Source organism: Myotis nattereri (genome assembly GCF_964212035.1).
Source record: "Myotis nattereri genome assembly, chromosome: 11".
Classification (NCBI taxonomy): domain Eukaryota; kingdom Metazoa; phylum Chordata; class Mammalia; order Chiroptera; family Vespertilionidae; genus Myotis; species Myotis nattereri.
In genome coordinates, this window is record NC_138086.1 from 83364259 (window position 1) to 83381829 (window position 17571).

The window sequence follows — 17571 nt, forward strand, 5'->3', positions numbered from 1 at the left end:
CAGAAACTTACTCATCTGAAGAGATAAAGAAACCAGCGAGGTGAGTGATCGGCCTGTGGGACTCAGCCCAGCAATCAGCAGGCTGATAAGGCGCGGAGGGAAGCTGAGTAAGAATTGGGACAGGGGCACGAGGGGTGCAGATGCCTCTGTCAGTGTGAATCTGCTCCACAGCCTGGCAGGCCACGTGCAAAGGGAGCCAAGTGGCAGACTGTGGGTGTCCCAGAGGGGACCCTAAAAGTCCATGCCGGGCTCCATTCCTAGGGGTTCCCCGGGGCCACCCTTGGATCGATGGGGTGGGCTGGGCCCCTAGGGTTCCACAAGGGCCACAGGAGCCTGAAGCTGCCCATGTCCTCCACCAGCGCCCGATCCTCCTCCCGGGGGAGGGGGGGGGGGGCCTGGGCAGGCCCCCACATCCCCCAAGGTCCCTGGTGAGCCCACTCTTTAATGCACCCTGGTTGGCTTCCTGCTGCCCCTGGAATCCCTGTTTCAGGTGCTGCTGGGGAGACACCAGGAGGAGGGGAGAGAGCAGGGACGGTGCCGCCCGGAGGTGCCCATGGAGGCCCCTGCACCGGCCCAGCTGTTGAAGCTCCTTTGCAGACTCAGGGCTGCCCCGCCCCCTCCCCTGGCCCCCACCCCTGCCTGTCTTCCCGGACAGGTGCTTGCCCTTGGTGACCCTCCGACCGGGTCAGGCCAGGGTCCAGAAAACAGAAGGGAGGCAGGAGGTCCCTGCAGCTTCCTCCAGCAGGCGGCCACAGGGACCTTCCCCGGGCAGCCCGATAAGCTCCGCCCGGGCGCGGGGGCCAAGGTCGGCCTATCTTGGCGGCAGGCAGATCCCTATCGGAGGGCGAGGAGCCTGTTGGGTGGGGTTCCCAGCGACACCCTGGCCTCCGGGGGTGGGGGCAGAGAGGCTGTGGCTCCCACTTCTGGGGCATGGTCAGCCCCCAGCAAACCCCTCCTTCCGCCCAGAGGAGGAGACCGATGTCACTGCATCACGCCACCCGAGTGTCCCCTGTTATTGGGCTGTTAATATTAATTAACAACAGTTGCTAAGGGTGACAGTGCAAGGGTGTGCCCAGCCAGGACCCGCCTGGTCCCAAGGGGGGGCTGGAGCCATGGGGGTCCAGGCCGCGTGGGGGTGGGAGAGCAAGTGTGGGGCTGTGCGGGTCCCCAGCTGCCTCAGCCCTCGGCCTGGGGCGTTAGGAAGGGGGTGACAGGAGACCCTGTACCTCCGTCCCCTCGCTCCCCCGAGAGAGTGGGCCAAGCGGGGCGGGGCGGGCGGTGGATCATTAACCCGGGAGCCCTGGCAGGTGCTGGGCGGCCCTATTGGTCCCCCACCATCAGGCCAGGCTGTCCCTGGCCGGAGGCTGCCCTGCTGGTGCCCCCTGGACCCAGCCCTTCGCTGAGCCCGACTGTCCGTGGCCTCAGCTCCCTTTCGCCCCTTCCTGGCGCCGGGATGGCAGAGGCCCGCCCGCGGGGCTGGCTGCTCTGGGTGCTGCTCCTGCAGGCGGTGAGTCCGGCGCCTGCACCCTGCTGGGGCCTCCCCTCTCGAGTCCTGGGCACGGGGGTCCTTGGTGACAGTCAGGGAGGGCCTGGGCCTCGGGGATCCGGTCTCTGGACAGGCGGGGAATCCCAGGCGCCCAGAGGAGGGGTGTGGGCGGAGGTCCTGGGCTGCCCCAGTCTCCAGGCCAAGGGGCTGTTTGGACACAGGGCTGCGGAGGGGCCGCTGGCCTGGGTGTGACCAGGGGCCTCCCATCTCTGGGCTGCTGTGGACGCCCTGGCCTGAGGTGGGCGGTGGCTTCTGAGTCTCCCACCGTGGACTTGGCAGCTGCCGCTGCTGTTTCTCACTCACTGCAGGCCTGGGAGGAGGGTGTAGGCTCGGGCCCCAGGAGGGGAGGGCAGGGAAGCCGGGCACTGATGCCCCAGGGGCCCCTGCCTGCGTGTGGCCTGCGGCTTGGGCACCGTGGTGGCCAATGGCACTGGTGATGGTGCCCATGTGCTCAGCGCCGGCACCACTCGACCCCCTGGAGTCGTCCCTGACCTGTGACCTTGCCACATGCACGTCTCTTGGGTTGCCTCCCTCCCTCTCTCTCTCTTAAACATATTTTAATTTATTTCAGAGAGGAAGGGAGAGGGAGAGAGAGAAACGTTAATAAAGAGAATCATGGATCGGCTGCCTCCTGCACACCCCCCACTGGGGATCGAGCCCACAACCCAGGCGTGTGCCCTGACCAGGGATTGTCCTGTGCCTCCTGGTTCATGAGTCAACACTCAACCACTGAGCCACACGGCCAGGGCTCACCTCCCTCTCTTCAGTGACCTGATGAAAGCCCATCACCCCCAGATACCACCCGGAGTCCTCTGCACCCCCAGGGCTCCCCAGTTCCCAGCCGTGTGTAGCTGCCATGGCCACCCCCCACCGGGCCTTGCATCCCTCCTAAGCCCAGGTCCCCAGTCCCCCTGGCTGAGGGTGCGGGGCCCCTGGTGAGCCTGCCCTGCTCCCCAGGCCCAGGCCCAGCCGTACACGCCCATCCACCAGCCCGGCTACTGCGCCTTCTACGACGAGTGCGGAAAGAACCCCGAGCTGTCGGGGAGCCTGGCGGGCCTGGCCAACGTGTCCTGCCTGAACAACACGCGTGCCCCCCGCGTCACGGGCGACCACCTGGCCCTGCTGCAGCGTGTCTGCCCCCGCCTCTACGCCGGCCCCAACACCACCTTCGCCTGCTGCTCCCGGAAGCAGCTGCTGTCGCTGGAGAGCAGCATGGCCATCACCAAGGCGCTGCTGACCCGCTGCCCCGCCTGCGCGGACAACTTCGTGAGCCTGCACTGCCACAACACCTGCAGCCCCGACCAGAGCACCTTCATCAACGTGACGCGGGTGGCTGTGCGGGGGGCCGGCGAGCCCCCGGCCGTGGTGGCCTACGAGGCCTTCTACCGGCGCAGCTTCGCCGAGCGGACCTACGACTCCTGCAGCCGGGTGCGCATCCCAGCGGCCGCCACACTGGCCGTGGGCGCCATGTGCGGGGTCTATGGCTCCGCCCTCTGCAACGCCCAGCGCTGGCTCAACTACCAGGGCGACACGAGCAATGGCCTGGCCCCGCTGGACATCACCTTCCACCTGTGGGAGCCCGACCAGGCCGCAGGGAGCCCCATGCAGCCCCTGGACGCGGAGCTCACCCCCTGCAACCAGTCCCAGGGCGGGGCGGCCGCCTGCTCCTGCCAGGACTGCGCAGCGTCCTGCCCCGCCATCGCCCGGCCCGAGGCCCTGGACGCCACCTTCCGCCTGGGCCGCCTGGCGGGCGGGCTGGCCCTCATCCTCATCCTGTGCTCCGTCCTGGCCGTGCTCACAGCCTTCCTCGTGGGCACCCGCCTGCTCTCCAGGACCCGGGACCCCAAGGCCGGCCCCAGCGTCTCCAACACGCTCAGCCTCTCCACCCACACCTTCCTCAGCACCTGCTTCGAGGGCTGGGGCACGTGGGTGGCCTCCTGGCCGTGGACCGTCCTGCTGGTGTCCACGGCCGTGGTGGCGGCCTTGGCCGGAGGGCTGGCCTTCACGAAACTGACCACAGACCCCGTGGAGCTGTGGTCGGCCCCCAACAGCCAGGCCCGGCGGGAGAAGGCATTCCACGACCAGCACTTTGGGCCCTTCTTCCGCACCAACCAGGTGATCCTGACGGCGCCCAGCCGGCCCAGCTACCAGTACGACTCCCTGCTGCTGGGGCCCAAGACCTTCGGGGGGGTGCTGGGCACGGACCTGCTGCTGGCGCTGCTGGAGCTGCAGGAGCGGCTGCGGCACCTGCAGGTGTGGTCGCCCCAGGAGCAGCGCAACGTCTCCCTGCGGGACGTCTGCTACGCGCCCCTCAACCCCAACAACGCCAGCCTCACCGACTGCTGCGTCAACAGCCTCCTGCAGTACTTCCAGAGCAACCGCACGCGCCTGCTGCTCACCGCCAACCAGACGCTCACAGGGCAGACGGCCCAGGTGGACTGGAGGGACCACTTCCTCTACTGCGCCAAGTGAGTCCCCCACGGCTGCAGGCGGGGCCAAGTGAGTCCCCTGTGGCTGCAGGCGGCCGGGCGCGCGGCCTCCCTCCGGGACCAGGCCAGGCGCGGCTGTCCGCCACCGAGATGCCTCATGGCTCCTTGGGGTCCCGGTCTCAGGCCGTGTGCCCCTGGTGGGGTCCCACCCGCTCGCTGGAGCAGGCGCGCAGGTGGCCCTGGTGGGCTCCTGGGAGCAGGGAGCGTCCTTGCCCTGTCTGCGTGTCAGGGGCTGCCTCCCAGCGTGTGGTCCTGCGCGGAGAGGGTGTCCGGCCTCGCGAGAGGGAGGCGTGCGGTGCGGCCTTTCTGGGTAACTGCACTTGCAGCCAGTGGTTTTCTCTTTTTTTTGTTGACCCTCCCCTGAGGATATGTTTCCATTGATTTTTTAAAAATATGTATTTTTATTGATTTCAGAGAGGAAGGGAGAGGGAGATAGAATCATCAATGATAAGAGAGAATCATCGATTGGCGCCCCTGCACACCCCCTACTGGGGATTGAGTCCATAACCTAGGCATGTGCCCTTGACCAGAATCGAACCCGGGACCCTTCAGTCCACAGGCCGTTGCTCTATCCACTGAGCCCACCAGCCAGGCCTGTGGTCTTTTCTTAACTGTGAGCGGCCATGTGGTGCAGAAGCCACGTCCGTGGCCTGTTGTACTTCACACACTCAAGAGTGAAAGGGTGAACAGCAAAGGGCGTGGAGGTCTCGGGAAAGCAGTTCCGACCTTGCAGACCCTCGGCCCCTGCATGGAGGGCGCACCGGGTTTGAGCTGCTCCCCAAGGTCTGCACCTGGGCCTCAGGGGCCCTCCTGGCTCCAGGTCCGGGGAAGCTCAGGCCTGGTCCCCACCTTCACACTGGCGTCATTTTGATTCCGGAAGCTCACAACCACTTGTGGGTGGTCCGATTGTTCTTCTTTGAGAGACAGGGAGGGTGGGGAGCTGCTCAAGGTCACATGCAGCCCCTGCCCCCAGGACAGCTGGTCACCACGGCTCCCTCTCCCAGAGCCCTCGCTCAGGCGCCTGTGATCGCTGGCCGGAAGAGCTGTTGAAGGCCTAGAGACTGGCCCCAGGTCGCTGGGTCCGCAAACTGTCACAGGAAAGAAAGATACACTGGGGCCTGGAGGGAGGAGGAGGCTGAGGGCGCGTGAGCCGGTGCGGCTCTGGGTGTGGTCAGGATTGGGCATCATCGGGCCCCACCCAGGGGACCAGGTGTGAGGCCTGGAGGACCAGGTGTGAGGCTCGTCCGGGATGAGATGGTGATGGGCTTGGAGGTCTGGAGGGGGAGGTGTGTGAGCTCACACTGCACTGAGCCAGAGACACAGTTCTGACCAGGGGTCGGGACTGGCACTGGGCCGGGGGCGGGGCAGGGGCGGGAGTGGGTCCTGGGAAGTCCTTCCTCTCCCCCCAGCGCCCCGCTCACCTTCAAGGATGGCACGGCCCTGGCCCTGAGCTGCATGGCTGACTACGGGGCCCCCGTCTTCCCTTTTCTTGCCGTGGGGGGCTACAAAGGTAAGTGGGTCACCTGGGCGGGTGGCATGGGGGGTGTGAGGGCTGAGAGGGAAGTGGGTGCGGGTTCGACAGTGACTCAGAGAGAAGGTGGAGGCGGGCAGGTGAGCTGGAGGGGTCTGAGCACGTCTCCTCCCAGGGAACGACTACTCAGCGGCCGAGGCCCTGATCCTGACCTTCTCCCTCAACAACTACCCTCCCGGCGACCCCCGGCTGGCCCAGGCCCGGCTCTGGGAGGGGGCCTTCCTGGAGGAGATGCGAGCCTTCCAGCAGCAGATGGCCGGCACGCTCCAGGTCACCTTCATGGCGGAGGTAGGGCCGTGGGTCCCCGGCTCGGGGACACCCCACGTGGCTGGGGGGGCTTCCTGTGGCCCCATCTGGTTCTTCCTGAGTGACCCACAACGGTCCAGGGTCAGTGGGCTGGTGGGTGTGTCCACAGCGCTCCCTGGAGGACGAGATCAGCCGGACCACAGCCGAGGACCTGCCCATCTTTGCCATCAGCTACCTGGTCATCTTCCTGTACATCTCCCTGGCCCTGGGCAGCTACACCAGCTGGCGCCGCATGCTGGTGAGGGGGGGTGCGGGGAGGGGCTGGGGGGGCGCAGGAGGGCATCAATACCTTCCAACCAGATGCCTGGCTGCAGGGGACACCCCACCGAGGCTCCCCGGGGGTGGTGCGCTCCCCGGCACCCACGGGGGCCCATCGCCAGCCCTGCACGGGAGGCTAACCCCATCCCCTTGCAGGTGGACGCCAAGGTCACGCTGGGCCTGGGCGGGGTGGCCGTGGTGCTGGGCGCTGTGATGGCTGCCATGGGCCTCTTCGCCTACCTGAGCGTCCCTTCCTCCCTGGTGGTCCTGCAAGTGGTGCCTTTCCTGGTGCTGGCCGTGGGGGCGGACAACATCTTCATCTTCGTCCTGGAGTACCAGGTGAGTGGGGCGCCCTGCCCGACACCCCCAGGTGGGTTCCTGGGTGCTCCCCCCAGATGCCCCGTGTGGTTCCAGGGCTTCCCCCCCTGACGTTGTCCTCATCCCTGCAGAGGCTTTGCTGTGGGTCTGTCGCCCACATACCACTCTGTCACCTGCACTCGCCCAGGTGCCCTCTGTAGGGTGTCAGGCCGCACGTGGGGGCACCAGGTAGCGTCCAGGGGAGGGAGTCAGTTGATTTAGCCTCTGCTGTTGGTGGATGTTGAGGTCCCAAAGGCCATTGAGCCAAGGATGCCACAGACACCCCAAAACACACCCTGCATCCCTCTGGGCCAGGCTGAGAAGGGGGGGCTGGGAAGGTCGGCCGGCTGCCCCTCAGGCTCAGCCGGGACTCTGGGTGATGCTGTGCAGGAGGGAGGGCACCTGCCCACCCACTGGCCAGCCCTTGACCCCGTCCTTGCTGTCCCCCCCTCACCAGAGGCTGCCCCGGAGGCCTGGGGAGCGGCGGGAGGCGCACATCGGCCGGGCGCTGGGTCGCGTGGGGCCCAGCATGCTGCTGTGCAGCGTCTCCGAGGCCGTCTGCTTCTTCCTGGGTGAGAAGCCCCTGCCCCCCACTTCCAGGCCTGGGCAGCGGGGTGCGGGCAGCCCCCCTGCACCTGTGAGCAGACACCGTGTCCTGAGTCTCCTCTGTCCCCCAGGGGCCCTGACCCCCATGCCCGCCGTGCGGACCTTTGCGCTGACCTCTGGCCTCGCCCTGATCCTGGACTTCCTGCTGCAGATGTCCGCCTTCGTGGCCCTGGTGTCCCTGGACAGCAGGAGGCAGGAGGTGGGGGACCCGCTCGCCCATTCTGGACGGGGTGGGGGAGGGGGCCTTCACTTTGTAGAGAGGCTCGGAGTGGGCTTGGGGCAGGGACGCTGTGGGGAACGTGTGGGCCTTGTCGTCCCCTGTCCCACAGAAAAGCAGTTTTGTTTTGGTCATTTTGGGGACTTGGATCAAACTTCCCAAAGTGCATGTGGGTCAGGGTCTCGGCGCCGAGGGAGCTGCTGCCTCTGCACAGAGCGCACAGGGACGCGGCCCCGGTGGAAAGTGCCCGCGGGCAGTGCCCTTGCTGGCCTGTGCGGCCTGGGAGGGAGGGTGGCGGCCCTGGGCTGCTGGGGGCCACCTGGGACGGTGCCTCCACAGGCCTCCCGGCTGGACGTCTGCTGCTGCCTGCGCACCCAGGAGCTGCCCGCTCCCAGCCAACGCGAGGGGCACCTGCTCCGGTTCTTCCGCAAGGTCTACGCCCCTTTCCTGCTGCACCAGGTCACCCGCATGGTCGTGGTGAGTGGGGGGGGCGGGCAGCCGGTCCTCACCCCGGGCGGGGCGGGGGCTGCTCAGCCCAACCCTCACCTGGCGGTCCTTGGCTGTGGAGAGCTCACCCAGGTCCGGGTGCGGGTGCGGAAGCCCGGGCTGGGGTGGCAGCGGGGACTCAGGTTCAGCTGGGACGCCTCTGAGAGCAGCCAGCCAGACCCAGGTCGGGAGAGCGGGAGCCTGTGCCGGTGACTCACGTGGTTCCCTCCAGGTGCTGCTGTTCCTGGCCCTGTTCGGGGTGGGCCTCTACTTCATGTGCCACATCAGTGTGGGGCTGGACCAGGAGCTGGCCCTGCCCAAGGTGAGCTGTGCACGGGGCATCGGGCCTCGGGGCGGGGGATCCAGACACGGCAGGCGGGGCAGCCTGTGTAGTCGGGTGCAGGACCCTTCCAGAGTGGGCAGGGAGAGACCTCGTCTGGCAAAACGGACACCAGGTCCTCATGAACCACTCACGCCCACGCTCTCCCTCCCAGCCCTGGCACCGCCATTCCATCTTCCATCTCTGATTTAGGGACCTCATGTGAGTGGAATCATACACTAGTTCTCCTTTTGTCACGGCTTATTGCACTCAGTGTCATGTCCTCACAATTCACCCGTGTTGTGCCAGGTGTCAGCATTTCCTTCCTTTTAAGGCGAATAATATCTATGCACACACACATTCACATACGCATCTCACATCTTGTTCAGCTGTTCATCCGTCGATGCAGACATGGGTTCTCCTTGTCTTAGCTGTTGTGAATCATGCTGCTACGAACACAAATGTCCAGATGAGTCCCGGCTTTCCATTCTTTTGGATAAACACCCAGAGGTGGGCTTGTTGGGTACAGTAGTTCTGTTTTAAGTTGTTGAGGGTTCTCCCATCTACTTCCCTAGCAGTTGCACCGATTTACATTCCCACCAACAGCGCACAAGGCTTCCAATTTTTCCACATTCTGGCCAGCACTTACTGTGTTCTGCCCGCCCCGCTCTCCGCCCCTCTTTTTTGATGGTAGCTATGCTGATTGGTGTGAGGTGGTAGCTCATTGTAGTTTGTACCTGTATTTCACTAATGACTAATGATGTCGACTTTCTTTTTATGTATTTTTTTTGGAGAATTGTCTATTCAAGTCTTTTGCCTGTTTTTGAATCAGGTCGGGTTTCTTTTTTAAATTATTCATTGTTCATGAAATAAATGCAGCTGAGTTTTGCCTGTTGGTTTTCTATCCTGCAACTTTGCTGAACCTGTTTATTCATTCTAACAGGTTTTTAGTGGAATTCTAGATTTTATCATCTATGAACAGACATTTGTTACGTCTTCCTTTCCAGTTTGGGTGTCTTTTATTCCTTTTTCTTGCCTATTTGCTCTGCAGCTTCAAATACTCTGTTGAATGACTGTGGTGGCCGTGGGCACCCTGGTCTTGTTCCTAGTCCTAGAGGAAGCACTTTCAGTTTGTCACTGTTGAGTATGATATTAGCTGTGGGGTCTTCATATATGGCCTTTATCATGTTGAGAAATTTTCCTATATTTCTTCTTTGCTGAGTTTTTCTTTAATTGATTAATTAGAGAGAGAGAGAGAGGAAGAGCGAGAGACAGACAGAGAGAAACATCAATTTGTCGTTCCACTTATTGATGCATTCATTGGTTGATTCCCTGTGTGTCCTGACCAGGGATTAAGCCCATGATCTTGGTGTATCAGGATGATGCTCTAACTAACTGAGCTACCCGGCCAGGGCCCTGAGTTTGGTTTGCTTGTTTGTTTTCTTAATCATAAAAGATTTGGGATTTTGTGTCAATTGAGATGGTCATCTGATTTTATTTTCATTCTATGAATGTGGTGTATTACATTGGTTGATTTTCATGCATTGAACCATCCTTGTATTTTCTGGGAATATATCCCACTTGATCATGGTGTATCATCCTTTTAATAGACAGACAGTTCCTGACTTAAGATCGTTCATCCTACAGTGGTGTGGAGGTGACACGCGGTCAGTAGAAACTGTACTTCAAATTGTGAATTTTGATCTTTCCCTGGGCCAGTGATGTGCTCCTGGTCGGACAGGTGAATATGAGGGTAAAGAGCCAGCACGCCACGGTGCAGTGTCCCCCAGCCCTTGTCTGGATCTTGTGTTTGAGCACGTTGAAGGCAGCAGGCTAAGCACATGTCAGCAGGTTCGGTGTATTAAAGTGCCGCTCGTGATGTGTGACGTGTCCCAAGAAGCAGAGGGGCGTCACGGCGTCGGAAGAAAAGGCTGGAGTGCTTGCTATGTGCCGTCGATGGACAAGGGGAGCCGTTTGCGGCTGGTGCCACGGAAGCTCTGCCCCAGCGTCTGCAGCGTCGCTGCCCGCTATCTCACTACGTGGAAGAGTCCAGTGCTGGGACCAGGGTGAGGAACGAGAGGAAGTCTGTGGGGCCGTCGCTGCAGCTGCACCTGCGGCGGGAAAACCTCGCGCTCCCAGTCTGAGAAGAGGGCTTTTCCGGGCTGCAGGTGGCTGTGAGAAAGGCCTGTGGACTCCAACTGGCCGTGGAGAGCAAATCATCGCAGGACAGCTCGAAAAGAAGGAGAAGGGTCCAAAGCTGGAGAAGTTCCTGCCAGCAGGGGGTGGTCGGGTCCTTTTAGAAAGAGGTTTGGCCTAAAGAAATGCCAAGATAACAGAAGAAGCGTTTCTGCCTCAGACAATTCCCGGACCCATAAAGAGAATCGCCGAGGGGCAGGAGGTCTGTCCGAACAGGTGCCTGGAAGGAAGTGTCAGGAAGGCCTTTCCTGTGAGGAGGAGAAGACACCCCGCACCTGAGAGGCAGGGGTGAGCTGACGCCACTGTTTGTGCAAACACAGCCAGTTTGGCTCAGAATGGCCTTATCGCGAAAGCTGCTAATCCCCAGCCTGGAGGGAAGATAAAACACCAGCTGGCAGCCCTTGGCAGCCCCCGGAGACGGTCTAGACAGCGAGAGCCCGTGCTGGGTGGGCTCCACAGGCGCTCAGTCCCTGAGGCCAGGAAGTGCCTGGCCGGTGAGGGACTGTCTTCAAGTTCTTTTTTTTTTTTTTTAATATATTTTATTGATTTTTTACAGAGAGGAAGGGAGAGAGATAGAGAGTTAGAAACATCGATGAGAGAGAAACATCGATCAGCAGCTGCCTCCTGCACGCCCCCTACTGGGGATTTGCCCACAACCAAGGCACATGCCCTTGACCAGAATCGAACCTGGGACCGACCCTTCAGTCCACAGGCCAGTGCACTATCCATTGAGCCAAACCATCCAGGGCAGTTATTTTTAATGTACATTTCAGCAGCATTAAGTACATGCACAATTCTTTCTTTTTTAAAATATATTTTTTATTGACTTCAGAGAGGAAGGAAGATGGGGAGATGGAAACATCAATGATGAGAGAGAATCATTGATCGTCTGCCTCCTGCACACCCCCTACTGGGGATCGAGTCGGCAACCCAGGCATGTGCCCTGACAGGGAATTGAACTGTGACCTCCTGGTTCATAGGTCAATGCTCAACCACTGAGCCACACTGGCCAGGCCCTTAGGACTTTCTTAATAGCATTTTCTTTTCTCCAGCTTACGTTAGTGTAAGAATGCAGTATATAACACATGCACCATACAGGATATGTGTTAATTCACTGCTGTTATTGATAAGGCTTCTGGTCAATGGTGGACTATTAGTAGTTAAGTTTTGGGGATTTTCACTAGGTGGGAGGTGGGCACCTCGAACCCCTGCATGTTCAAGGGTCGGCTGTGTTTGCCTTTCCAGGGGCTTTTAGTTCCTTCTATGGCCTTTGCTTCAACCCGAAGGGCTCCCATAGCATCTCTGGCGCAGGTCCTGTGGCTTTTGTTGATCTGGGAGTGCCTCAGTTTGTCCCTCGTTCTTGAAGAACAGTTTTGCTAGAAAGAGGATTCTTTTTTATTTTTTATTTGAAGGGTTTTTAAATTATTTTATGTACAAAGAAATAGCATTCTGTGATAAGGTGGATGTCCTGAACGACCCATTCACGGAAGTTCACTTAGTCCAACGGATGAATCCCATGTCCGTCGCGTCCTGACGGACACACTGGCGGCACCTGTGGAGGCCGTACGTCCGGGTCAGACGCTGGCGGGTTGAGCAGACGCAGCAAGAACGGGGGCCTGGCCGTTGCTGGTGGCCCCTCTTGCTCTCTCTGTAGCAACGAGGCAAAAGGGAGAAAGAGGATTCGTGATGGACAGTCCGCTTCCCTTCAGCACTTTGAACATACGAACCTGCTGCCCCGTGGCCGCCAAGGCTTCTGATGAGCATGTGCTTAATGCCACTGAGGATCTTTGTCGGTCACAGGCCTCCTCTACCGTGGTGCTTGCAGAATCCCCCCTTGTCTTTGTCTTCCAACAGCTGGTTATAATGTGACTTGGTGTGGGTCTCTAGAGTTATTTTATTTTATTAAATTGTTTTATTTTTTAGAGAGAGAAGGAGGGAGGGAGGAAGACGGGGGGGGGGGGAGAGGAAGAGAGAGAGAGGAAGAGAGAGAAAGAGATCCCACACGCACCCTGACTGGGGATCAAAATCAAAACCTGGGTATATGCTATGACCAGGAATTGAACTCTCCACCTTCGGAGTTTGGAATGACGCTCCAACCAACTGAGCCACACTGGACAGGGCTCTTGGAGTTTGTTAAGCTGCTTGGATGTTTTATCTTTCATCAAATTTGGGAAATTTTGGCCATTATTTCTGCATGTAATCCTTCTGCCTCCTTCTGGGACGCCTATGATGTGTGTGTGGGTCTGTTTGATGGTGCCCACAGGTCCCCATCTGCCCACAGGGGCCTCTGTGAGTGCCCTGTGAGTGGGAGTGGGAGCGAGCCCCTTGTGATGCCTCTGGTCGGGCCTCATGGACTGTCCTCCATTCCAGGACTCGTACCTGCTCGACTATTTCCTCTTTCTGAACCGCTACTTTGAGGTGGGGGCCCCGGTCTACTTTGTCACCACTGGGGGCTACAACTTCTCCAGCACGGCGGGCATGAACAACATCTGCTCCAGCGCCGGCTGCGAAAGCTTCTCCTTAACCCAGAAGATCCAGTACGCCACCGAGTTCCCCGAGCAGTGAGTGTCCCCCTCCCCCCCGCCCTCCGCCCCTGTCTGTGTCCCCCACTCCCTCTGGCCCCATCCTGCTGCCCACCTGCTGCTGTGCCTGGGGAGGCCCAGCTGCGGGTGGGGCCATGTGAAGGACCCACCACTTGCCCTCTGGCCCTGCCCCCTGAGCTCCTCCCCGACCCCCAGGTCTTACCTGGCCATCCCCGCCTCCTCCTGGGTGGATGACTTCATTGACTGGCTGACACCATCCTCCTGCTGCCGCCTTTATGCCTTTGGCCCCAACAAGGACCAGTTCTGCCCCTCGACTGTCAGTGAGTGAGAGGCCTCTGGGGGCTCATGGCCCCCACAACTTGGGGAAACTGAGGGAGAGAAAGGAGAGAACTGGGGAAACCCCCTTAGCCCCTCACACCCTCCTAAAGGGTCAGTTGGGATGGGAGCCAGGCTCAGAACACGTGTGGGTGCCCGAGCCCAAGGGGGCTGGACACTGGGCACTCACACGCTCTCCTGAGCTGTGCCCACGCTCTGGGGCACGCTGGTTCTCACGCAGCGGGGGAGGGTAGTGAGCCCGGGTGGCCCCGGCCCCGGAGCAGCTGCATTTGCAGGTGGGGAGGCCCCGTAGGCCGTGGGCTGTTTCTCTGCCCCAAACTTCCCTTCCTCATCCGTTCACAGGGGTCGGCAGTTTCCATGATGGAGAGAGCCCCCCCCCCCAGTTAGAGGGAAACAGAGTGTGCTCTTGGGCACGCAGGCGGCTGCTGCCTGCAGGGGCAGGTGCCTGGGCCTGAGGGGCACAGAGCAGCCGGAGGGCGCCGCTCCTCACCCCCCCTCTCTGCAGACTCGCTGGCCTGCTTGAAGAACTGTGTGGGTTTCACCCTCGGCCCCGTGCGGCCATCGGTGGACCAGTTCCACAAGTACCTTCCCTGGTTCCTCGGCGACGCGCCCAACATCAAGTGTCCCAAAGGGTAGGCCTGCGTGGGGTGTCCGCAGGGGGCGTGGAGTGGGTGGTGCAGGGAGGGGGGTGGGGGAGGGGGTCTTGGGGGAGCCTTGACCCCAACCAAGCCTTTACTCGGCCCACCCCAGGGGCCTGGCAGCATACAGCACCTCCGTGAAGCTGGACCGCGACGGCCAGGTTTTGGGTAAGTGTGGCCGGGCCTGGTGGGAAGGCGTGAGTCAGCGGCTCCAGGGCCCTGAGCCTCCAGGAGGCTCCTCTCCTTCCATCCAATCCTCTCTCCTTCCTCCTTCATGGGGGCTTCTAGTCACCCCCTTGGAGACTGACAGTCACTCAGATCCTCAACCTCACACTTCACCTTCTGCCTCCCCACACCCAACCCTCAGAGCAACATGGCTCCACGGGAGACCCCTGTGGCTGCATCCATCAGAGGCAGGGCCAGTCCACACCCAACCACAGGCCCTTTGCCCAAAGTTTATTCCGAATCCCAAACACAGTGGCAGCAGGGCCCTGAACCAGCCCCCCGGGTCCTGGGGCGCCTGGTGCCGGCTCTGACCGCTGTCCCCCCCCCCCGCCCCCCGGTCCTGGGGCGCCTGGCGCCGGCTCTGACCGCTGTCTCCTCCCGGGTCCTGGGGCGCCTGGCGCCGGCTCTGACCGCTGTCTCCCCCCCCCCCCCCGGGTCCTGGGGCGCCTGGCACCGGCTCTGACCGCTGTCTCCCCCCCCCCGGGTCCTGGGGCGCCTGGCACCGGCTCTGACCGCTGTCTCCCCCCCCCCCCCCCGGGCTCTGACCGCTGTCTCCCCCGGCTGGCCAGCCTCCCGCTTCATGGCCTACCATAAGCCCCTGAAGAGCTCGCAGGACTACACAGAGGCTCTGCGGGCGGCGCGGGCCCTGGCCGCCAACATCACTGCCAGCCTGCGGAAGGTGCCGGGCACCGACCCGGCCTTCGAGGTCTTCCCCTACACGTGAGGCCCAGGCGGGCGGGCGGTGGGCAGCAGGGCGGGACCTGGGGAAGGCCGCCCCGCACCCCTGCTGAGCTGTGCCCTCCTCCTGAGGTGGGTGTGGGGGGCGGGGCGCCGCGTGACAGCGCCTGCACCCCCAGGATCACCAACGTGTTCTACGAGCAGTACCTGACGGTGGTGCCCGAGGGGCTCTTCATGCTCAGCCTCTGCCTGGTGCCCACCTTTGCCGTCTGCTGCCTGCTGCTGGGCATGGACCTCCGCTCCGGCCTCATCAACCTCTTCTCCATCATCATGATCCTGGTGGACACTGTGGGCTTCATGGCCCTGTGGGGCATCAGCTACAACGCCGTGTCCCTCATCAACCTGGTCACGGTAACCGCAGACCCGGGCCTCCTGGAGCGTGCCCCTTCTCTCAGGGTCCCCATTCTGCCCGCTGGCCTGGCGGAGACCCCACCCAGGCCCTGTGGAGGCTGATGCCCCCTCTCTGCCCGCAGGCCGTGGGCATCTCTGTGGAGTTCGTGTCCCACATCACCCGGTCCTTTGCAGTCAGCACCAAGCCCACCCGGCTGGAGAGGGCCAAGGAGGCCACCGTCGCCATGGGCAGCGCGGTGAGTGGGCGGGCGGCCGCAGGGACCGTCGCCATGGGCAGCGCGGTGAGTGGGCGGGCGGCCGCAGGGACCGTCGCCATGGGCAGTGCGGTGAGTGGGCGGGCGGCCGCAGGGACCGTCGCCAGCTGCTGCGTGCCCAGCCTGACACCTGTGTGTGGCCTTAGGTGTTCGCTGGCGTGGCCATGACCAACCTGCCCGGCATCCTCATCCTGGGCCTGGCGAAGGCCCAGCTCATCCAGATCTTCTTCTTCCGCCTCAACCTCCTCATCACGCTGCTGGGCCTGTTGCACGGCCTGGTCTTCCTGCCGGTCATCCTGAGCTACCTGGGTGCGTGAGGCCCCTCCCGCAGGCCCGCCCCCCCGCCGGGAGGAGCCCCAGGCAGTGTGGGAGCACCCATGCAGGGAAGGCGTGTGACGACTCCTCTGTCTGTCCCTCTGCAGGGCCTGACATCAACATGGCTCTGGTGTTGGAGCAGAGGCGGGCAGAGGAGGCGGCTGCGGCCAGGAAAGCCTCCTGCAAAAAGCACTCCTTCCCGGTGAGCTGGGCCAACGGCACCTACGTCAACCACGGCTTCCAGCATCCTGCCGAGAGTGGGGTCAGCTTCGGCGACCCTCCACCCCAGTGAGCAGAGCTCTGTGCAGGCTCCAAGGGCCGAGAGGGTTCCCATGGGGACCATGACCTGCTTCCCTCCCCCTCCCCCAGGTCCTGGAGGGGGTGCTCTGCCTATGGGGTGCTCACATTGGGACTCCCTCTGACCACCAGGTGCCCAGGCACCCTCCACCCTGGCAGCAGGTCCCTGGCTCCAAGTCACTCAAGCCTTGGTCAGCACACACTTGCCTCCTTCTTCCCGGGACCTGGGTCTTGGGGTCCAGACACAGACAGGCTGGCCTGGTTCCCGACTCAGACTCGGCCACAGCTGCCCCTTTCCACCCACCTCCCCTTCAGTGAAACAAAGTCCCACTTGGTGTCCGTGAGTCTTCAGCTCTGTCCAGTATCCCTGAGAACCAAGAGCATGACCCACCCTGCAGGCAGCCGCGTGGGGTGGGGGGGGCAGACAGTGCACCTCACCCGGGAGGGTGTCCCGGAAAGGACGCTGGTCATGGATTGGTCCCACTGGAAAGTGCCATTCAGTGTGGCCTCCAGCTCCACCGATTATTGAGGTGGTTGCTGCCAGTCAAGGCTGCCGTGTGTCTTCAAGGCTGTGAGCGCCCGGGGACAGGCCTGGAGCGCTGGCGCGGCTCAACCCAGCCCAATCTCAGCCTCCGTGGAGAAGCACCAGCCGAGGACGCCCCTGCTCAGTGCCGTGCACAGGAGGAAGAGTATGTCTGCTGAGCACAAATGGAGTTTGTGTCTCATGTCCTATTCTGGTTGCCTCTGGACTTAAGATAATTTTTGTAGCCCAGCCGGTGTTGAACCAGAAGGTGGCGGTTTGATTTCTGGTCAGGGCACATGCCCGGGTTTCTGGCTCGATCCCCAGTAGGGGGTGTGAGAGAGGCTGCTGATCGATGATTCTTCCTCATCATTGTTGTCTCTATCTCTCACTCCCTCTCCTGTTCTCTCTAACATCAATAAAAATATACTAAAAAGAAGATAATTTTTGTAAATGGCACAGCACGTGTGGGAGGGTGACTTGGGGAGATTTCAGTTTGTTTTCCCTTCCCCCTTCCAGAAGGCAGTCATGTCACCGTGCGCCCTTTCAGGAGCAGGGAGCAACTTCTCCCCAACCAGGAGGCATGGAGGCCCTGGCCAGCGCAGGGACCCACAGCTGCTCGCTTTCTGTGAAAGCCTGTGAGGGAGGCAATACCCAGAGAAGCAAGTGCATTGGGGCAAGGAGGCGCCCACTGCTGGCGGGCAACTGGAGTGTTCCTTATTATTATTAGTTGTTATTTACTCCTCCTCACCCAAGGATATGTGTCCATTGATTTGAGAGAGAGAAACATCAATCAGTCGCCTCTCAGATGAGCCTCGATCAGGGATTCAACCTGAAACCTGGGTATGTTCCCTGACCGGGAATCAAACCGTGACCTCCTGGTTCCTAGGTCGACACTCAACCAGAGCCATGCTGGCAGGGCCAGACTTTGATGACCTGACAATTGGGAGGACTGGTCAGGTGTATTGTAGAATCCCTTGAAGTGGGGTTTACCTGGTGTTTCTCTCCTGATTAAACGGGGGTGATGGATTTGGGGGAGGAAG

At 61.5% G+C, this 17571-nt stretch overlaps 1 protein-coding gene across 1 annotated transcript; it reads left to right on the forward strand.

Annotated features, from left to right (window-relative positions):
• Positions 1–1453: 1453 nt before the first annotated feature.
• Positions 1454–16959, forward strand: NPC1L1 (NPC1 like intracellular cholesterol transporter 1; the record flags this gene model as incomplete). Its single annotated transcript, XM_081101671.1, has 19 exons — positions 1454–1507; positions 2504–4014; positions 5445–5545; positions 5682–5854; positions 5982–6110; positions 6287–6469; positions 6945–7059; positions 7165–7292; positions 7650–7787; positions 8029–8118; positions 12682–12872; positions 13050–13174; positions 13696–13822; positions 13941–13996; positions 14623–14773; positions 14911–15142; positions 15265–15378; positions 15543–15705; positions 15819–16959. 19 exons carry the CDS (start codon positions 1454–1456, stop codon positions 16001–16003), a joined length of 3966 nt encoding a protein of 1321 aa, XP_080957797.1. The 3' UTR covers positions 16004–16959.
• Between the last annotated feature and the right edge of the window lie 612 nt (positions 16960–17571).